The sequence below is a fragment of the Eleutherodactylus coqui genome, chromosome 4, assembly GCF_035609145.1.
Source record: "Eleutherodactylus coqui strain aEleCoq1 chromosome 4, aEleCoq1.hap1, whole genome shotgun sequence".
NCBI classification, from domain to species: domain Eukaryota; kingdom Metazoa; phylum Chordata; class Amphibia; order Anura; family Eleutherodactylidae; genus Eleutherodactylus; species Eleutherodactylus coqui.
The window spans coordinates 268,302,770-268,325,385 of record NC_089840.1 but is presented as its reverse complement, the minus strand read 5'-3'; the positions used below and the strand labels follow the sequence as shown (position 1 = coordinate 268,325,385).

The 22,616-nt window shown below is 42.5% G+C and overlaps 1 protein-coding gene across 2 annotated transcripts in view; it reads left to right on the top strand.

The window, feature by feature from the left end:
- LOC136626338 (ovostatin-like) overlaps window positions 1-22,616 on the top strand; it is a 56,035-nt gene that overhangs the window by 25,148 nt on the left and 8,271 nt on the right. For both annotated transcript variants that reach the window (XM_066601313.1, XM_066601312.1), the window contains exons 11-35: window positions 122-280; window positions 947-1,162; window positions 3,183-3,240; window positions 4,257-4,399; window positions 4,597-4,746; window positions 4,906-5,073; window positions 6,671-6,776; window positions 6,871-7,012; window positions 7,337-7,568; window positions 8,892-9,015; window positions 9,122-9,240; window positions 9,410-9,461; window positions 9,580-9,666; window positions 9,938-10,114; window positions 10,227-10,302; window positions 11,955-12,108; window positions 12,456-12,527; window positions 14,190-14,352; window positions 14,449-14,669; window positions 14,759-14,974; window positions 15,422-15,543; window positions 15,979-16,069; window positions 17,177-17,248; window positions 19,285-19,387; window positions 22,139-22,189. In XM_066601313.1, coding sequence (XP_066457410.1) covers window positions 122-280; window positions 947-1,162; window positions 3,183-3,240; window positions 4,257-4,399; window positions 4,597-4,746; window positions 4,906-5,073; window positions 6,671-6,776; window positions 6,871-7,012; window positions 7,337-7,568; window positions 8,892-9,015; window positions 9,122-9,240; window positions 9,410-9,461; window positions 9,580-9,666; window positions 9,938-10,114; window positions 10,227-10,302; window positions 11,955-12,108; window positions 12,456-12,527; window positions 14,190-14,352; window positions 14,449-14,669; window positions 14,759-14,974; window positions 15,422-15,543; window positions 15,979-16,069; window positions 17,177-17,248; window positions 19,285-19,387; window positions 22,139-22,189 — 3,274 coding nt within the window. The remainder of the gene's footprint in view (window positions 1-121; window positions 281-946; window positions 1,163-3,182; window positions 3,241-4,256; window positions 4,400-4,596; window positions 4,747-4,905; window positions 5,074-6,670; window positions 6,777-6,870; window positions 7,013-7,336; window positions 7,569-8,891; window positions 9,016-9,121; window positions 9,241-9,409; window positions 9,462-9,579; window positions 9,667-9,937; window positions 10,115-10,226; window positions 10,303-11,954; window positions 12,109-12,455; window positions 12,528-14,189; window positions 14,353-14,448; window positions 14,670-14,758; window positions 14,975-15,421; window positions 15,544-15,978; window positions 16,070-17,176; window positions 17,249-19,284; window positions 19,388-22,138; window positions 22,190-22,616) is intronic.

The following is a 22,616-nucleotide window of genomic DNA, read 5'->3' as shown; positions in this document are numbered from 1 at the left end:
TAACCGAGCGTGCTCGCTCATCTCTAATTCCCATTATTGGGAATTATTATTCTATAGTGGGTGGACTCTTTACACAGTTTGACTTCCTAAAGGTAAATCCTCATTTTATTTTATTTTCCAGGCAACACTTAAAAATGAGCGCGGTGAACCAATGCCTAATCAAGAAATCGACATTCAGATTGATAATGGCGAAACAGCAAAGGCAACAACTGACCCGGATGGCAAGATAGAGTATGCGATAGACACTTCCAGTATGGTTAATCCAAACTTTACCATTACGGTGAGACAACTAATCTACTGTGACCTGCTTATTGTGCCAGGAACATGAAGCAGTCACTTTTTCTTTTTGTAAAGTACAACTACCCACCACTATTTTTGGAATTTATTTTAACCCTTTCCAATCCACTGTCTGACATCTAAAGACATTCTGATTGAAGGCTGTACAACTCCGATTTCAGAAGACGTCTGGCAGGGTGTTCTTACTGTAGATTACTGGTCGCTCTGTTGTCGGGGGCCTCTCCAGCATGTCCCATACCGCAGTACTGGCTATAGCCAGCAGATGGCGCCATTGTATAATGGCAGAAAGAGAAAGCCCCGTAGGAAACCCTGAATCCAAAATTGGATTGCAAAGGGTTAATGGTTTCAGAAATTGTGCTATGAGTTTTCGGCATAAGCCATAGTAATAATGGGTCCTATAAAAGTGCGTGCGCCTTCATGTTTTTTTTTGCTTCTCAAATACCTTGCTTGCTCAGAGAAGAGAAAGTTAAATAAGTCTGAAGATGGGAGAGGTATGAAAAGGGAATGCTTTTAGATTGACAATTAACTAGAGATATCATAATACAGACACGTAAGAGCATTTAGCGCAGTAACTTAAGTGTATGCATGACCTTTCCATTTTTTGCAATGCGTTTGCGTTTTCCAATATTTCCTTTCTATCTCTTCATAGGTCAGTTATACAAATCCTGATCAGTGCTATTATTCCGAATGGTCAAATAAAGACTACCCTTCAAGTGAATATACAGTTTATCGGTTTTACTCCTTTTCTGGTAGCTTCATACAGATGAGACGTCCCAAAGGAGAACTCATCTGTGGACAGGACTACAGTATTGATATAGACTATATCATAAATTCGGAAGTGAAAGCAATTACTTTCTATGCTCTGGTGAGTGTGGTCTATAAACTTGCTAAGTGGTGGGTCAAGAGTAGAAAAAAAGTGGAAAGCTTGAGCAGATGCAACGGTTTATGGCGTTTCTCTATAGCTGAGAGCTGTTTGCTTAGTGAAAGCCCCTGCAAAGTAACTTTACCGCGTCATTTACAGCAGAACCATCTGCAATGAGGCACCATATGTTCTTGCAGCCCAGTGCTACAGAGCTGTAGGAATTCTGTGCTGCCACATAGTACCTCCGTAGGTGGCCTACGTGTTATGTAGATCACAATGCTTCTTGGAAGTACCCCTATAATACCACAGCATTTGATGGAACATAGCCCTATAGACAGTTGGGGGTGATGTTTAAGGCTCCATACAACTACAAGAGCTGTTAGTTAGAGACGACCTGTCAACTCTTCGGACATGAATTTTAGTAAATGCCTGCATTCCCCAAATTAGGAACATCTTGTCTTAGAACGCTATGTTGTTTCTGTATTACTCCTCCTAAGAATTTATGACACAGCCTGTCTGTAATGTAGTGGGTGTGGACCCACTATGTCACTGACTCATTTGAGTTTGGGCTTACCCCAAGGGTTGTTCAAAGACGTCCCTGGTCTTCACCCTTCAATCTCTTTTTTTTTTTAGATGCATCTGGATTTTAATACAGGAAACCCCTGAATATTATTTCAAGAGTAGTCTCAGTACAATGACAACTGTCCCAAATGCGTCTAAAAACACCAGAGTGTGGTGCAAGGGAATTAGGCAATGAAGGGGTCAGATAACAAGCCAAGGTTAGAACAGGCAGAGTTCATGCAATACAGTAAACAGGCAGCAGCATTCAGACTTAGATCATAAACAAGCTGAGGTTGAGACAGGTGGAGAACGGGAAAGCTGGATACAGAGGGTAAATACTGGAAAGCAAGTGGAATACAGAAACCACTTCACAGGAACTCTAGGAACTTTATTGTTCAGGCACTTTCATTGAGGGAGGCTGCCTTAAAGGGGTTGTGTTGTAGCAAGAAAAAAATGTAGCGGCTGGGCATGAGATAAAAGACAAATGCATACTCACTGGTCTTCGGCCCCCCAGAACCCAGTTGAGTAGCTCTTTCACTCCGGTTCCCCGGCACACATGGCTGCCAAAAGTCAGTTGACTGCTACAGCCAATCAGAGGCCACAGTATCCACATCCGAACTTCTGGTGTCAGTGCACACATCCTGGACACCATGATGCCAGGAGTTTGGGTTGATAACACTGTATCGTTTGGTTGGCTGCAGTTGTCAACCAACTTGAGGAGCAGCTCAGCTGGGTCCAAGGGGTCAAGGACAGGTGAGTATACTTTCTTTTTTTATTTGAATTCATGTCCAGCCATTATTTTTTTTTCTTATAATGATAGAGCCCCTTTAAAGGCAGGGGACAAAAAAGTTGGCTGCAATTGCTGGCCATTTAAGAGGCAAATGCAATGTGTGTGCCCTGTTGGTCCCAGTAGTGACAGCAGGGATGATGTGACGCTGAACAAAACAAAGAAGGGGACACCAGAGATAGCAACCAACGGTAGGGGAAGGTGAAAGGGGGCCCAACCGATACTGTCTAATCTGTGAGGTCAAAGCCAGATTGTGATAGGATATAGGCCTTTGGCAACTGGTTATTACCATTCCCATTGTCAATTTATTCATAGGTCTCTAGGTGGAATAACATAGGAGCAGCACAGGGTAGAGATCTCCAGAATTGTTATTTATGGGGAATACAAGTTACCACAACATACCTGTTAGGAGTGGAGGAAAAACCTCTTTAAGGCTCCACAAGGAGAAACCTGAGACTTGCAAATAATAATTGGATACTCAATGCCCCGCTTCATATTCAAGCTGTGCGATGGGGTTGTTGAGTTGTTATTTAATGTATTGGGTTACAGCTCAGTCTATTAAGGTGTTTCACAATGAGAAATGCAAGCTCTTGAAGACTGGTACAAACTCCATTCTGTATTGGACCGTTTGAACTAGATACTTGTACTGAACTCTAATACTTTGCTTTTCCTTAGATGATTTCAAACTCTGCAATTGTCTGGAGTGGTCAAAAGGATATTGAGTTAGGCGGCAGTAAGTTGTATATCTATTACACTGAATATGGTGACTTCTAATGTTGTGCAAATGTTAGTATTTGCAGCTCTAGTGGTTTGGACAGCTTCTACTTGTTAATAGGGCTTTCTGTCAATAACCTACTCACAGTGTCTCCTCGATGAGTTCACCGGTAATTAGCTTCAGCTTCCCTACAGCCCCACCATAGGAAAATTTAAGTATTGCACAGTCACCATTGAAATAAATGGGTTATCTGTTTATTACATGAGAGGTCTAGTCCTCCAGCACAAGAGGCGGTTTGTTACCAACCTTGAACAGGGACCCTACAACTCAGAATTCTCTAATAGCATATATTTTCTAAATGAACATCCCCTTTAAGTTTGCTTTTGAAGCAATATATTTAGCGGTTGGTGTCTATAATCCAAATTAGTGGTACTGCAACCAGACTAATATACCCATACGTGCAAATCCAATGGTTGTGCCCTGCCCAATACACTCATAATTGCAGATAACCTCGACGATCATGCAGCACTCACCACCAGGGGCATAATTGTAGAGGGTGCAGAGGGAGACCAGTTGCTTTATGCCGCCCATATGCTCCCCCCCCCCCCCCTCCCCATATAAACAGACCAGTGTTGTAAAGGAAGCATTATAAATGGGGGCCTGTTATGCATTTGGGCCCAGCAATATCAAATTCCACCTCTGCTCACCACTATAATCTAGAGGTCTTCCTTACTCAAATCTCTGAAATTCTCTGAAATTACAAACCCAAAAGCCTGAGGCTGCACTACTGACAAGTTATGACAAGACCTCTCGACTTCTAACTTCAGTCTGAGACCTTGTGCAAATCCAAATGATCAGATGCATCACTACCCCCACATATACAAACCAATGCTATTGTATATTTGATCGTGATGTCATCAGGATCTCAGTAGTGCAGCCTCAGGCTGTAACTTCAAGTGATCATTACGCAATTAAAGAAGTAAGTACTAAATAACCTCTTCTGTTCTAGTAAATTTCCATTTGCCTCCTTACAGCTAAGAATGGTACCTTCTCCATGGTTATCCCAGTGTCTTATAGCATGGCTCCCAGTTCTAATATGGTTATATACAGCATTCTGCCAAACGAAATGATTGCTGATACTACCAGTCTCAACATTGAGAAGTGCTTCAAAAATCAGGTACGTAGACTCCTGACTCTTTATAGTACATGCCTTCCAGCCAATCACCTTGGTCACAATGCAAGAAGTATAATGGCCCATCTCTTCAATTACCTCATGCCACTTATATTACTCTTTTCCTCTAATGGGAGATAAACCTTTGGGTTTCCTTAGTACCAGTGACTTGAGTAATCATTTATATACATGTCTCATTTTAGGTTTCTATGACCTTCTCAGAAGAAAAAGTAGCACCAGGATCCGTGATTGATGCACAGCTTTCTGCAGCTCCAAATTCCTATTGTGCATTGCGTGTGATTGATTCCAATCTGTTGCTTCTCAACCCCTATGAGCAGTTTTCAGCTGATAGAGTAAGTAATGAGGAGATACTTTTACTTTTAACTATTTTTGGGGGATGGCCAATGAGCGATGATAGTCTTGGTTTGCACATTCCACTGGTCTAGGAATGGTGGCTTGCGTGTGGTAGGGCAAAATCTGACACAATGACTAATGCTACATCTCTTTTTCAGGTCTACAACTCTCGTCGGACCTATTATTTTGGTTACAATGTTGCTGGATTTGATGTTGAAGAGCCAGCACCACCGTGTGAGGACCCAGACAAGTTGGTCTTCTACAATGGAAGGTATTATGTACCTCGGAGCAGCTCATCAGAAGGTGATTCCTATGGTATAGTTAAGGTAAGTGTAACGCAGCAGACATGGACCCACTGTGCCACTGACTAATTTGACTTTGGGCTGCTTCTGAGCACATACACACATACATAGTAACATAGTATGCAAGTCTGAAAAAAGACAAATATCCATCCAGTTCAGTCTGTCCTCCCGCCCACCACCCCTCGTTGATCCAGAGGAAGGCAAAAAACTTCCAACGACGCAGAAGCCAATTTCCCCCATTTTGGGGGGAAAAAATCCTCCCCAACTCTATAATGGCAGTCAAAGTAGTCCATGGATCAACATTTGCAAGTTCCTACTTGACTGCAAGACCCGGATCAACAACTTCTCTGGTTCTCTGATCTTCACTCCTTAATCCATTTTTAGAGGGATCTGGCCTTCACTGTAGGGAAGCATCAGGTTGTTTCCCAGGAGCAGTCTCAGTACAGTGGCAGCGGATCTCGATGGGTCAGAAGATATGGGGTAGTGGTACCAAAGGGACAAACAAGGATGAAGCCAGTATAACAGGCCACGGTCAGGGCAGGCAGAGTTCAGGCAGAAGGTAAGGTCAAGAAGCAGTCAGGGCAATTGTAGTCATCAGGCCAATGTTGGGACAAGCAGGGGTAAATGCATTAGGGCTGTAATTTCAAACACTGGTCTTAACATTATTTCCCCTGGTGCACGCTACACCTAATATATGAATAGGCGCTTGCCTCTTCATATATTAGCTGCATGTTGGCACCTCCTGGCATACATTTTTGATATAATTTACACCAGTTTCTTGTGTAAATTATATATAACTTTGTCGATCTGGAGCTGCCGCACTGCCTCCTGAAGCTACTCCCCCTTTTTTGGAAAGTGGCCAAAAGTCACAAAATTTTTTGCAAGCAAATCTAGCGCCAAATTTTGTGACCTTTGTAAATCAAACATCTTTCATAACTGTTCCCTGCAGAGTTCAGGAAAATTGGGAATACAGGCAGAGGGAGACACTAGAACACCTTCACTTCAGTCACTAGAAACCTTATTGTCAAATGGGGGAGGTTACCTTAAATAACTTGAGGAGCAAATGAATAATCTGGAGATGGGAAATCTGGGCTTGTGAATGCGCCCTTTAAGAGGCCGGCTAAGCATACATATGCCCTTTAACAGAGGAAACAGATGGGAGCACAGTATGGCGTCTGCCGCACAGAAAACTAGGAGAATGCTGATGGCTGTGGAAGGTGAGGAGAGCCACAACCGGTTGCGGCCATAATGTATAAGGCTCCTCATCTACATGGTATCACAGTGAGCAAATAATTAAGACAAGATGTACATCCATTTTTATTACATCACAGGGAATACTATTTTTTGGCATAAAGAAGTGTGGTAGACTTTTCCTTAGTAAGTTGGAGAGTGAGAAACATGCCACGCCCCCCTCAGACCTCCAAAAAAGTATGGGAGAAGAAGTGTCCTGAACGTAGTGTAAAGCCAACTCCAGATATACACTGTATTGTGTCAATGCTGCACCCTAGATGTAAACATTTTTTAAGGGGGTTCAAAAAAGTTTCTTCAACGCAGAAAAAATATAGCAGGGAAGATATAGTGCATGACTTTATTTTTTTTTCTTTTTGACCCCAAATATTAGTCTGTGGGACTAGTTGTTGGGACAGGACTCAGAATAAGAAAACCTGAAGTCTGTGATAACAATCCACCTCCACAAAATATCATTCCTCTGGGCGGTAAAAATCCTGGTAAGTACTTATCTTTGGTTGCTTTTTGATTACTTTTTGATTTAATGTTCATGAAACTTTGTAGCTCAAGAATCAACATCCCATCTTGTTACAGGAATTGGTGGTGGTGGTTTCTCAAGTGCTCCTATGGCTAAGCTTGCCAGCTTAGAAATGGATAGTGCATCCGGGGGTGGACAAATCGAAACTGTTCGAACCAACTTTGCCGAAACTTTCATGTGGGTTATGGTTCCTCTAGAGTAAGTATCTTCATTTTAATCTCATGACTCTTTAATAACATTTCTAAGAATGCTATTGAATTCTATGTTGAATTGTACATACAAGGACATTTATCAATTTCACCAATCTTAAAAACCCTCGACCAAATCAATGTCAAATTTTAGGCAAAATCCAAAGAGTAATCCATTATATTCTCTAGGTTGATGGACCGGATGATTCTCAATAGATCTCATTGGAGTTTGCTATGTATCTGAGTGATCAACTGCAAAAAGACTCTACTAGTTGTTGGAAACGTACGTCCTTGTGATTCTCCACCTCTGAATTTCTCGCTTTTCTTTGTTTAGCAACGAAGGCCATGCCACTGCATCGGACACTCTTCCTGACAGCATCACAAGCTGGCAAGGAACTGCTTTCTGCACCTCTGAAGAAAGCGGTTTTGGTATGACCAGAACTCCAGCTAATGTTACCACAATCCTTCCATTCTTCATGGACATGCCTGTTCAATATTCTGCTGTCCGAGGTGAAGTCGTGGTTTTGAAGGGAGTTGTACGCAATAACTTGGAGCACCACGTAAAAGTGAGCAAACTTAAACCATATATTTATTATTAAGGTGCCACTCAAATTTGGAATATAAGGGCCTTGCAGCACCAGTAAGTTTTCAGAAACAACAGGGAAACTTTGGGATAATCACTTTTACATAAAAATGAACAATTTTAGGTGGTGGGAGAAAAAAAATAACACTAACCTAATATATAAATGCTCAATTGCTTTGCAGCACCTCTGAATATTAGCCAATTGTCTCCAAGCCTTATGTTTTAAAACTTTTGTTATTAAAAAGAACAAAATTAGAGGATGGGACATGTTTTTCCAAAATTTCAATTTTGAGCGACATCCCTAATATATAGTTGCTTTTGCTTCCTCCACTGGCCTCTCTATATGTTTCTAATATTGACAACTGTACATAAGAAAGACACTGAAGCACTAATTATTATCTAAAAAAGTATGAAAACGGGAAACCTTTTAAGAGGATAGGTCATCAATAATATTTTTCCTGGAAAGCCCCTTTAAGATAATCTGCAAAAGAAATCTATCACAGTCAAGTTAAACTTGGTTACATTCGTACCTGCAAAGTTGCTTCATTTTGAATGCACTCCTAATTGCTAATGTATACATACCCTCTAAAGTGTTTGAATACAATTTGGCACCTGTATAAATCTAAATAATTAAGTAAGTAGTCCTGCCCAAATGCATCAATTTATCATTCTGCAAGCTTCAGAGCTGAAATTCTCCTTCCTTCTCTGCTGACTCGGTGTCTACACAGAAACTGATCTGCAGATTTGTATGATTGCAGGCACTTATCTTCAACTATGGGAGCTATATAGTAATCTGACATAGGAAAAACGATCTCAGGCAGAGGCCTAGCTGAAGGCTCATGGACCCGGATGCAAAAATGTAGGATAGGGGCCTTTCACAACTTTCCTCGGCATCGTTGGGTCTTTTACGAAGTCCATCAATTCAACATGAGCAGGCAGGGGTATTGCTTGAATCTTAAAAGATTAGGCAGACAATAAATGTAATGGGCCCAAATGCAAAATCTGCAACATGGCCCCCGACCATCCATGTGCCATCTGTAATATTGGTATTTTCTTATATGATAGAGGGGCCTTTGGGACTCCTAAGGCACCAGGGCCCAATAGTGTGGACTATAATACAGACTGTGCCCTCCAGCCAAGTTATACAGTGCAGTAGTTATGTATTTATAGATCTCTATGCCAAAATATATTTGCATGGTCGTTGTTAAGGACATATACTATTGGTCTCACAGATTGTGACCGTAAAAGCAGCATGGTCTTCAGATGTATCCTGTACCAGTTATTATTTTACTTGCTGTCACTTTAGGCCAACGCTTATTTGCAAGACTCCCCTCAATATGATGCTACACTGACGGATGGCCCGCAGGATGCTTGTATACCTCCCGGTGGACATGCCACCTACACCTGGGAAACATCACCAAAAGTTATTGGTAAGAGCAATGATGCCCATGTAAACCCGCCAACCTACATTTACTAATTCCTCACCTAATTGAATGTTCATTCTTATTTACATATGGTTTGCAATTTTTACTGCAGGTGAGATCTCTTTTACTGCCACTGCTGAAATGACCTTCATTGGCAAGTCTTGTGATGGACCAAGTGACTCTTCCCAACCTCTTCCCAAGGACACCGTTGTGCCAACCATGGTAGTAGAGGTGAGACCTAGAGAGATTTGAGAGGTTAAGACTATGTGCCAAGACTCTTAGATGGATGGGCTAAGGCTTTTGAATGAATGGTCATGTACAAGAAAGGTAATTAAGCTGCACCCCTAAAAAAAACAACAACCTAGATGTAAGACAGCAACATTTTCTTTTTCTTTTCCAGGCGGAAGGTATCCCTCAAGCACGGACTATAAGTAATCTAGTCCTTGTGCAAGGTAAGTAATCCCCTCGGAGCTCCTTACTTCGTGTTTTTGGTTTGTTAATTTTTTTTTTTTTCCTGGAACTTTAGCTTATTACTTTTTTAAACTTTCATAATTCTTTTCTAACTTCTAGAAGGCAAAAACGTTCAGCTGCCAATCAGTATAACTCTTCCAGATAATGTAGTGCAGGACTCCGTCAAAGCATTTGTGACAGTTGTTGGTGAGTACTTCTAGATGTATTTCATTGCAAAGTATTGTAAATGCACTTTCAGGCTTATTGCAGTACTGTCCATTGTATGGGCGACTGTTCAGAAAAGAAATGGCCATAGAGAATTCTGTCATTTTGCAATGTACTTTATGTATCTTTTCCCCATTCTGAAGATCCCCGCTTTCTGTAAATGAACAGAATTGACATTTACATCCATGCAGGCATAGTTCCGAAACTTCCATCTCTGATTAACTGTACATTGACTTTTTCATCTTCCCTACAGCCGATATCATTGGACTCTCATTAGAAAACCTTAACAACCTGGTTCAGAAACCCTATGGTTGCGGTGATCAAAATCTTGGCCGCTTGTGGGTTATTCCACATATATTAAATTATCTAAAAAAAACAGAACAACTAACAGAGGAAACATTACAGAAAGCAAAGGGTTACATGAGCGAAGGTAAGTGTTGGGTCCTTGTGTTTTACAGCTCTGCGATTTCACAGAAAACCTAGCTTCTCGTAAAGTAGTTTTGGCTGCAGGTATGTATAAATATGCTGTCTTTGATTTTTAGGGTATCAACGCCAACTTTCCTTCATTTCCGGTGGAGCTTATCGACTATTTTCAACCTCCAGTGAAGTCAACTCTGTGTAAGTAAGAACAGTACTGTAAAATCGAGATCCACTTACAGAAGTATAACTAGGATGTCCATGAACAATGCTGTTCCTTTTTCTGATTATATCTTTGAGTCTAGATCATGGTCTTTCTTTGTGTAGAAAACAGGCCATAATCGGAGGATAGAGCTTCTTTGGTCCCACATGGATTAAGCTTGCACAGGCTTGCTTGAGGCTGCCGTTCTGCCTAGTTTGAGTAGTCCTCCTGGACTCTGTTCATTTCCTACACTTGTAAACAATTAAGTGGTCCCAATATTGTTACAGTGCACTCTTCAGTGGCCCCTATATACTTATAGTGCACTCCTCAGTGGTCCTCAGTGGTCCCCATATAGTTATAGTGCACTCCTCGGTGGTCCTTATATAGTTATAGTGCACTCCTCAGTGGTCCTCAGTGGTCCCCATATAGTTATAGTGCACTCCTCGGTGGTCCTTATATAGTTATAGTGCACTCCTCAGTGGTCCTTATATAGTTATAGTGCACCCCTCAGTGGTCCCCATATAGTTATAGTGCACTCCTCGGTGGTCCTTATATAGTTATAGTGCACTCCTCAGTGGTCCTCAGTGGTCCCCATATAGTTATAGTGCACTCCTCGGTGGTCCTTATATAGTTATAGTGCACTCCTCAGTGGTCCTCAGTGGTCCTGATATAGTTATAGTGCACTCCTCGGTGGTCCTGATATAGTTATAGTGCACTCCTCAGTGGTCCTTATATAGCTATAGTGCACTCCTCAGTGGTCCACATATAGTTATAGTGCACTCCTCAGTGGTCCTTATATAGCTATAGTGCACCCCTCAGTGGTCCCCATATAGTTATAGTGCACTCCTCAGTGGTCCCCATATACTTATAGTGCACTCCTCAGTGGTCCTTATATTGTTACAGTGCACCCCTCAGTGGTCCCCATATAGTTATAATGCACCTCTCAGTGGTCCCAATGTAGTTATAGTGCACTCCTCTGTGTCCATATATACTTATAGTGCACACCTCAGTTGTCCACCTATAATTATAGTGCCCTCCTCAGTGGTCTCCATATAGTTACACTGCACTCCTCAGTGGCCCCATATACTTGTAGTGCACTCCTCACTGGTCCCCATATACTTATAGTGCGACCCTCAGTGGTTCCTATATACTTATCGTCCACCCCTCAGTGGTCCCCATATAATTGTAGTCTGCCCCTCAGTGGTCCCCGGTTACTCATAGTGTGCCCCTCAGTGGTCTCCATATTTTTATAGTGTGTCCTTCTGTGGTCCCCATTTGTACTCTGGTCCCTCTTTCGCCAATCCGCACCTCTGTCCAGTATCTAAACTCAAACATACATCTTCTCAGTATCTCCAGCATTTACTGCTGCTGTGTGAACGTCCTTGCTTATACCCATCAGTCTCCTCTGTTCTCAAGGGGCTGGGTCGCAACTGTGACCCCTATAGCAATGCCACTGGATGAGTAATTGCTTGGCTCCGTTATTTGGGCAACTGTTTTTAGGTACAGGGCCATTAAGTGACATTCTACTTCCACTTTTTCATTGAAGTACTGTACCTGCTTTAGACTTTGAGCACTTTGGTAAGAATCATTTACTGTATAGGGCGTTAAGCTGCCAAGTTACTGGATTTAGGATTTGTTGTTTCATCTCCAGGCTGACTGCCGAAACCTTTGCATGCTTTGAAGCCATCAGTGAATATGTCTACGTTGATAAAGACCGACAGCAGCAAACACTGATCTGGTTGGAGAACTCCCAAAAACTAGAAAATGGTTGCTTTAGAGCCGAGGGAAAACCTGTCACAAATCAGGTGAGAATTTAAGTGAAAATATCAAGAAATAACAGATGGATAGTAACAAAAAAGAAAAAAGGGAATCTCCCAAGCTAATCATTTGAGCACACATTTTTCTGCAGTTTTCTGCAGCTCACTTGTCAGCTTTGCTGAGTAGACTGGGACAGAATTAGCAGAGAGTGGTGGAGTTAATAATAGCTATATTGTTCTGCTGGAGGCCTAGAAAAGCGGAATGGTAATGGTATATGCTATATACACAGATAATCCTTTGTATACAACCCCCCTGTCAGTTTTTGGTCTCTGTGGCAGGCAACTGTACACAATCACTTTCTGAAGACTGTGATCATTTCATCTATTTTTTACAGGAAGGGGACAATGATGTACAGTATACAGCTACTGTTGCCCATGCACTTTTGGAATCTAACTACAGTTTGGGGGTAAGTAACATATCTGTCATGACAAATATACCACGAATGATTAACCCTTTAATGACCACCAGTACATTTATTTTACAGCAGTCATTAAGGGGCCTTATTCTACTGCGCTATAGAATAAATCCTGCATGGGTAACCCTTGCCACCCTAGATCAGGTGCTTCACTAACCAATGATAGCCAAGCAACTGCTCTAATGACCACGATCAGAGGAACCTCTAACATTGGCCATTTAACCCTTTAATGACCACAGAAGAGGATGCTCCTGTGCTATTGGTTCACCTGGTGATCCACTGGGGATTTTTAGAAAGGACCCCAGGAGTGTATATATAATTGGCCTATTGTTAGAGCATGCTATGTGCTGCCATAACAGCCGGTATTATAATGACACAAAGAGTTATGTATCAGCAGAAGTATAATAGAATATTATAAGCTGAAAATAAAGATGTTCAACAGTATTCCCTAAGATTTTCTTTGCACGCATTTTCTTATCCATTCCCACAGAAAATGAATGTAGAAAATAAAAAGCCAGCATTTTTTTAATGGTACAGATATAGCAAATGTCAATGTGATGTGCCAGCCAGCGCACATGTGCAGTACAGAGCGTGACACGCCATCGCTAGGTGATGACGCGGATCCTGCGGCCAATGTGCACCGCTCACTGCGGATTGGTTGTAGGAAGGTCGGCTTCCATTTACTTCAATGTAAACCATCTATTCGAGACCCGCACCAACATGGAACATGCTGCGATTTTTTTTTTCCCCCTGCGAGCAGAAGCTTGCAGTTTATTTCCGCTCATGGGCAGGAAAAAGCGATTTCACATAGCATGTTAATGGGCAGTATGTGCTCCGGATCCCGCAGTGCAAAAATGCCCATATGCATTCAGCCTTAGGCCTCGGTCAGACGACCGTTTTTTTGCCGCGATTTGCGGATCGCATGACCGGGGCCGAAAAATCGCCCGACAAATCTGCAGCTAGCAGCGTTTTTGGGGAAAAGGCCCCGATCACAGGAGCGCTGTCCAACCCATTGCAATTCAATGGAGCCGGCAATACAGCCGGCTCCATTGAAAGCAATGGGCTGGCGGTGAGCGCACGATGAATTTTCGGGAAGGGCTTAAAAATATAAGCCCTTCCCTGAAAATCATCCAGAAATGTGTAAAAACAAAAAAAACATATATACTCACCTGGTCCCGGCAGCCGGAGTTCAGCCGCTGCCGGCCGGTAGTTCTCCTGAACTGCTCTGAGTAGTATTCAGCAGACGGTGATTTAAAATCCCCGCCTGCTGAATGGGCTGCCTCTGATTGGTCACAGCCCCCATCAATCAGAGGCAGCTCTCACTCACCCATTCATGAATTCATGAATGGGTGAGTGAGTGCAGCCTCTGATTGGCTCAGCACAAGGACCAATCAGGGGCAGCTCTCAGCTATTGAATGACAGCAAAGCAAAGCAATGGTTCTAAAAATGCGCAGATCGCATGCGCATGTGCAAATCGCACGAAAAAACGCCCATGTGACCGAGGCCTTAGCCTGCTACAATTACATATAGGCCAATGAGCTGAAAAAAGGACGAGAAAGCCATAAAGTGTTATAGAAACAATTTCTCTGGCATAAGAAATGCGGGAAAGAGTGAAAACAGTGCCATACGGTATTTGTTCCATTTGTTTTCTAGCATACTCTGTTGAATGGTGCGATGGAATGTCTGAGGACTGCATCTAAGAGCGAGCAGAATATGTATAATGATGTCCTCATGCTCTACGCCTTCACCATGGCAAATGATGAAGAATATAGAAAACCCTTATTTGACAAACTGATGAAAAAGGCCATAAATCAAGGTTCGATGACTTTCAGTGCAAGTAGATGGTTTATCAAAATTTCACAATGTATGTATCAATACTGTACTCAGACTTTTTATATATTCGTTAATGTAGATGGCACAATCCACTGGGAACGTGAAGATATGCCTGTGATGCCAAAAGTTCCATATTTCTTGCCGCCTTTTACCTCAACCGAGATGTTGATGACATCTTATATGTTGCTAAGCATGGCCAGGAACCCCAAACGTACTCGAGAAGACCTTTCAGCTATAGCCCAGGCCTCCGTGTGGCTTGTTCGCCAACAAAACTCAAATGGTGGCTTCTCATCAACACGGGTAACTATGAGAAATGATCATGACTTGAAAAACCAGTTACCTAGTTTTACCTCCACACGCACCATTAACCCTTTCATTCTGTCTTGCAGGACACTAGAGTGGCTATCCAGGCTCTGGCTGCCGTTGCTGAACATTTTTACGTTCCTAATGCTCAGCGAACTGTAACAATCAGAAGGAATGATGGTGAAGTGGGCACATTCAATTTAAATAAAGACAATAGTCTTGTGGTTCATAAACAAGCACTTCCAGAAGCCAATGGAGACTACCTAATTGAGGCCATTGGAAGTGGCTGGACCATGATACAGGTGACTTTCAATTAGTAAACCTTTTCTAGCTTTTTGGCTTTCGTAGTAGCAACTGTTTACTATCTCAGGCGGGGGCACAACTACACAACGGTATAAAGGTTAGTGGTCACTCGCACACCCTGACGGCTGAAGGGTGCCCCTGCCGCATAAGAAGACACCAGTATGGCACATGGTGGGGAACGCTGCTGAACATTTTGCATTGGGGACCCGTAGCTACAAGTTTACTCCTCTGCTGCCAATGTAATTGTTCAGAAATGGGTGAAATGGCTATTGCTGAGGCACAGAGTATGTGATTGGATTATTTAGTATGAAGATATGTTAACGGTTGTCTCTAGACTTTTTGACTTTTTTTATTGTTAAAAATGTCCACACAATAAAAAGTAATAGAGAATTATTTGCGGGGGGTTTAATTTGCTTTTAATAATGTTTTTTTTAACTTTCATGTAGAGTACAACTCAATATAACATCCCAGTGCCCAAAGAAAACTCTGCTTACTCATTGTCCGTATCCTCCTCGGGTAGCTGTCTTAATGGAGTGGCTCGCAAAATCACACTTAACTGCACCCTCAGGTATGATACATTTTCATTTGGGGGGGAGAAGGATGTTACGTCAGGGGATCAACATATTCTAAAACTAAACAGACAGTCGCAATTGCCCAAGGTTATTGGATTCTGTGCTTCTGTAGCAGGAGACATATGAGATCTGTTTTTGAAAATTTAGACCCTTTTGGTACATTAGAAAACATAATTTAGAGCTCTTCTGCATCCAGTATCTAAGCTGGTGAGTGTAGAGGAGCTTTTTTCAGTCTGCTCAGCGTTTCACTTGTTAGAGGTGCAGTTTGTGCTCAAGAGCATCTCTCCCTGATAAAACCGGGGGAATTATAAAGGCTGTACGTATTCTAGAAAACTTCACTTCATAGTCTTTTTGCTTATACTTGCATTGCCAGATCCGACATGAATCCTGGGAGTGAGAAATGTAAACGAAATGCGATTTTTGTTTTTCAGTTATCAAGGATCCCGCAATGAATCTGGCATGGCAATTGTCAAGACCAAAATGTTATCTGGGTACAATCCTGACTACTCTTCTATGTCTAAGGTTGGTGTTAGTTAATTTACCTAAAACCAAGACCTAATACTTAGTATAAAGTCATTTCTGGAAGACCACTGCTTACCTAGACCAGATTTTCCATCCCAGCATAAATTCCCTACCCTTCTAGAATACTGAATATTGTGGGCTACAGGTGCTGCACCCCTGCTATGAGCTATAGACAGTACAGTTGTTACGCTATATTACTTTCTTTTTTTGGCCATTATTTAGATTTTATTGAACTCTAAATCAACCCCCTAACGCTATTGGACGTTCAGTTATGTCCTGCACGTTTGGGGTATGATTTGCCGGGTTCCCCTATGGCCCCCTGCAATGAGTTTGTGTGTCGCCGTGCGGGTGTCATGGAAGCCGGGGGTCTTCTGAAAGACCCCAGGGCTGTCATAGTAGAATGCCTGTGCCATGACTTGATAGAATGCCTGTCAGATTGCTGTATAATGTAATGCTATGGAATTTCATCATACTGCAGGAACAGCGAAAGCATCATATGTTCTTGCCCCCTCTGGGGACTAAAAAAAAAGTTAAAATAATTTCAAAAAAGTTTTACTAATTATTAAAAAAATAAAAGGTAATAAAGGTTTTTTTTTTTTCTTAAAAAAAAAGCCTTTTGCAGTATTTATAATAAAAGAATCTAAATAATAAAACAAAAAGACATATGTTATCACTGCCTCTGTAAAAGTCCAATCTATCAAAATAATGCTTTATTCACCCCGCAGGATTTCCCCATACAGGGGGTTCTTCTTAGATTCAGATCCTGGTATTATGAATGTGTCAAGTGGGCGGTGCCCACCTCTCACTGTGAATCACGTCTGATGTCACCCTATGACAGTGAGTGGTGGAGACCACCTACTGGACCCACTCACAGTACCAGGAGCCGAATCTAAGAAGAGCCATGATGTGAGTACATAACAGATTCTCTCTAAGACTCTCCTCCGTATGATTATATTGATAATTATCAGTATTTTGCAAAACTTAGGTGGTCACTAATTGACATTTTACCGATGCTCAGGACTGGCCGCGGTGACCAATTGTGTTGTGTTAGTGTCAACCCTTTAAATTATTTTTTTTCCCAATGATCTTTATTTTCTCTTCTTGCAGTTGAGAGATGACAACATCATTTCCAAGTATGAAATAACTCCTAAAGGAGAAGTCGTCTTTTATCTAGATAAAGTAAGTGAGCTGAATGCATTTTTTTCCTTGTCTTCCTTTAGAAAACTTGCTCTGCTGTGCCTATAAGAACATCTCCTGACTCTTCTAGCAAGCAGAGTAGGGAAGGGGGGGGGGGGGAGGGCTCCTGCTGCGGCCAGTTGCTTTACAGTAATGCACAAGCTTCTGGAACAAAGAGTTCGTTTTTTATTTTAATTTGGTATTTTCTGCATTTAGTGTTCAAATCTAATCAATTTCCAGACATAAAGGAAGGTCACTTGACCATCAGACATTCCCCCATGGTTTCTTCTGGTCTCTGTCCAGTGCTTTGTCTACAATTGCTGGCTTTCCTTATGGTCTATATTGATACATTAAAGTATCTTGCTAGATCTGGACATTAAACTCGTAATTAGTTTAAAGGAAATCTGTCACCTGAGCCTGGCACTGCTGAGTAACGCTGAGGCCACTCTCAGTTGAACGCAGCTCGGAACCGAAGTATTTTTCAGCAATTTCGAGCTGCGTTTTTGAACGCATGTCACAGCGTTTGACAGCACTTCTTAACGCACCCTATCATTGTGATGGGGGATGGGGAGCGTTAAAAATGCAAAAATGCTGAATAATAGAAAAAACCAGCGTTCAAAAATTGCACCATTTGTTCAAGCGCAGGTCTAGGAAGCCCCATTAAAATCAATAGGAGCGTTGTACCGCAGTAAGCGCGGCACTCGGGAAGCCACGCTATTCACGATAAAAAGCAGTGTGTGAGAGTGACATAAGGGTATATGCACACGGGCGATTTAAAAGTTGCGCCTGAAACTTCCGGACATCCCGTTCGAGCGCTGTGTAATGTGCAGGAGTCCGCACATTGACTCGTGCTATTCTAGTCCAAAAATCGCACCAGAATAGGACATACTGCAATTTTTTTTCACTCTGCTTGTCCGCCTGTGTAAAACAAATTGCCTTGTGTCAAATGAATGGGTCATATTTCCGTCCGATTTCAGATCTTTTTTGTCCAACAATCAGACGGAAAAACTTCTGTGTGCGTGTACCCTTAGGCCAACCGCACGGGCTTAAGCAAATGCACGCATGCTGTCGGGAGACGTATATGCATTATACAGGGCGCATGATCGTGGGCTATAGCACTTTTTTGCGCTGTTGGGGACAGCCGTTTGAGTAGGCGGGGCAACCTACTTAGTAAGCGGGTCAGCTGACTTAGTAGGAGGTTGAGCTAATTTAGTAGGCCCAGGTATTATCGTTAAAGCCTGTAAAATTGCACAATTCACTGCACGACTTCAGGACGTTGGGGGCCTTCGGCACACAATTAGAGCGTGTTGCATGTGGAAAAAAAACACTTGTGAAGGAATCCATTGAAATAAATGGGTTCTATTTGCTACACATTCGGTGCGCAGATTTAGCATTGAAGGCCCCGTCTGTCCTAAATCGCACAGCGAACTGCGCAATTTTGCAGGCTTACAAAATAACAGCTGGACTTACCAAGTCAGCTGACACGTTTAATAATTAGACCCACTCAGATAGGGCGCTTCCAGGACCAGTGGTCTCGGCAGCACAAAGGACTACAGTAAATAGCGCTGATACAGGCACTATAGCCCGCAAAATGCACTCTGTGTAGCACATAAAAATCTTATGGTAGCAAGCATATTTATGCTTACACCCATGGGTGACAGCGCTGAGAGGTAAGACATACAGGTGAGAACAGTGTGTGCACAGACTGACTGACGCAAAGAGTAACATTCATGGATGGAGTAGCAGCTGCCAGTGGTGACAGCAAGAGATCAGGAAGCCGGGTAAGTATAAGAGGTACTCCCCGGACCCCACGCTCCCTGTCCTATAAGCACCATAACTTAGTTTATGGTGTTTATTGGAGGTGTCAGCTTCCCTTTCACCGTCAACAATTGCTAACAGGGAACTGATTCAACAACTTGCCTAAGCCTGACTTGTCTTTATCTTACACATCTTCACTGGTCAATGATTTGGGCTTGACTACACATGTGTGTCCAGTTGAACTAATCCCTAAGTAACTACTGATCCCTATTCTCTCTTAGGTACCCCACGAACCTCAACTATTTTCCTTTGACGCTATGATGGACCGAACCGTTTACAACCTACAGACGGCTTCTGCAACGGTGTTTTCTTATTATGAAGATAGTAAGTTTTATGGAGCATAGTTATGTGCGCTGTTAGTAATATAGAATTAACCCTTATGCAAATTATGATGTAGGAGAGCTGAATTTGTGGAATATGAGGCACATTAGAGCTGATTTACTAATATTGCCTAATTGACAGTTCAAATTTGAACTAGAAAGTCTTAAAATGCACTAGATTTATTGTTGTCATAACTCACAGAAAAGGGAGCCAAAAATGACCCATCTGATAATCTGCAGAGCAGGTTCAATCACCATAGACCCTGGTAGTATGCAGAGAGCCATACTACCAGGGTCTATGGTGATTGAACCTGCTCTGCAGTGTATCAGATGATACATTTTTGGCTCCTTTTCTGTGAGTTATGTCTTTGTTAGAGATGAGTGAGCATACTCATCCGAGCTTGATACTCGTGCGAGTATTAGGGTGTTCGAGATGCTCGTTTCTCGAGACGAGCACCACGCGATGTTCGAGTTACTTTCACTTTCATCTCTGAGACATTAGCGTGCTTTTCTGGCCAATAGAAAGACAGGGAAGGCATTACAACTTCTTCCTGTGACGTTCAAGCCCTATACCACCCCCCTGCAGTGAGTGGCTGGCGAGATCAGGTGTCACCCGAGTATATAAATCTGCCCGCCCGTGGCTCGCCACAGATGCATTCTGACAGAGATCAGGGACAGTGCTGCTGATGCCGGAGCTGCTATAGGGAGAGCGTTAGGAGTTATTTTAGGCTTCAAGAACCCCAACGGTCCTTCTTAGGCCATAGTCAGAAATCGCAGATCGCACCTATCTGCGATCTGCGATTCCTGTTCTCTTTTCTATATGTGCTCAATGGGGCCGGCGGCAGCAGCGCCGACCCCATTGAGAACATATAGAAGACAAATCATTCTTCTCTGCCACAGCTGTAACAGCTGTGGCAGAGAAGAACGATGTTTGCCCATTGAATTCAATGGAGCCAGCAATACAGCAGGTTCCACTGAAAGCAATGGGCTGAGCCAATCAGGGGGCAGGTCTGACTCACACCCCCTTCACACCCACTGTAGGCCGGCCGCGCTGAACTCCGTCTGCCGGGACAAGGTAAGTATATATTTTTTTTTTATTTTTACACATTTCTGGATGAATTGCAGGGAAGGGCTTCTATATTTAAGCCCTTCCTGACAATTCATCCCGCGCACGCCGGCAGCCCATTGCTTTCAGTGGAATCGGCTATAAGCATGTAACCCAGGAGAAGTGGCAGCGGAGTGTCATGCAGGCAGTGATTGTGCTTTGTTGGAGGTAGTGTGGTGCTTAGCTAAGGTATGCATTGCTAATGAGGGTTTTTCAGAAGTAAAAATTGTTGGGGGGGGGGTGGCCCACTCTTGCCACTATTGTAGCTTAATAGTGGGACCTGGGAACTTGAGATGCAGCCCAACATGTAGACCCTCGCCTGCCCGATCCGTTGCTGTGTCGTTCCCATCACTTTCTTGAATTGCCTAGATTTTCACCAATGAAAACCTTAGCGAGCATCGGCGATATACAAAAATGCTCGAGTCGCCCATTGACTTCAATGGGGTTCGTTACTCGAAACGAACCCTCGAGCATCGCGAAAAGTTCGTCTCGAGTAACGAGCACCTGAGCATTTTGGTGCTCGCTCATCTCTAGTCTTTGTACGTTTTTTCTCTCACCTCTGTGATTTTAGATTCATCATTGTGGCTCTGCTTCATAATAAGTCTGGTGCATCTGAGACTAGGGTCTCAGGGCCCTTTTCCCCTAAATGGGGAAAATTGGCTTCTACCTCATTGGGTTTTTTTTGTGTCTTCCTCTGGATCAACATTGGAGGGTAATAGACTGAACTACACGGACATATGTCTTTTTTTCAGCCTAACATACTCTGTTACTATGATTTAACACTGCAAGATACATTGGAACGAGCATGCAACCAGCGGTAACATGGTGATTGTATATCATTCACTAGGCATATAGTTACACTGAACGATAATTGGGAAGTTTCAATCATTCATTAGCTAATACCCAGGCCTCTAGTTAATCCTTCGGTCACTGTTGTCTGTTCAGCCAGTTGTTTTGCCTCATGCTTACATGAAAGGATTTGCCGCAGACAAACAATGATATTTAGGTTCGCATCAAAGATCCAGTTAGCGATAATTGAACAGTTTACCACAGATCGTTTAGTCACCGCAGGCGTTTACACTTGATTGTTGTGCAAACCACTCAATCTAACAGTTAGTCGAATGATTATTATGCTGGGTCAAAGGGCTCTTACTTTATACCACTTGATTGGGTCAAATTTTGCACCAAGAGTTTGGAGCAGTTTTTGGCACACAATGTCGTATTTATACCACACCCCCTTGCTGTAAAGTCATGCGTCTGAACCGCATCGCAAGCGTAAAAGACTTGCGCTACAAAACTGGTACGTTTTCAATAGTAAATCTGCCCCATTTTGTTCTTATCAACTGATCTATTAATTACTTCTTATTCTTAACAGATGGGCAGAAGGGTCCAATATATGAACCCATAAAATGTGACCTACCCTGGTCATAAGATTTCGAACTGTAACAATACTATTCCTTTTGAGACTGCATACAATATCTAACTAAGTAATACAGATTATTGTGCTGTTTTATATGTCTGTCCTTGTCCAACACTTGAGTTTGGGACATTTTGAAATCTACCATCTTGGTGTATTTTCTGTAAATGTGGTTGCAAATAGTCATCAAAACTCTTCTCACATGTTGAATACGTCTTATTTTTTTCTTCTAGCTGAGAATGGATACGCAGCCTATAGCCATCCCTGTGTTCCAGTTAAAGGAGGTATGAAATGATTCTCTGGTTTAGTAAAGGGGTAAGGGTGTTGGGATAACTTTCTTTCCATATGTCAGGCCCCAACATTGAGATGATGAAGTTGATCTGGATGATAGAGCTAAATGGGTATCTCTGTGGTAAGATGGTAGTGTTCAAGGCTCCCTATATTTAGGTCATTGAGGAACCTCAACTGTCATGTTCTGATGGTCTCTCATACAGTATTAAGGAATTGTTAATGTAATGGTTTGTTCTCTTGGGATATTCTGAAAATTTGATGTGGTACTTGAAGACTGTGAGACCCTTTGGACGAGGACACATTTAGGCTTCACGGTGCCCTAGGCACTCTTAATGCTCAATGATAGTGAGGTAGACTAAGGGTACGGTCCCCCGCTGTATAAACCACACAGGGGCAAAACCCTGCAACCTGCGGTGGCCA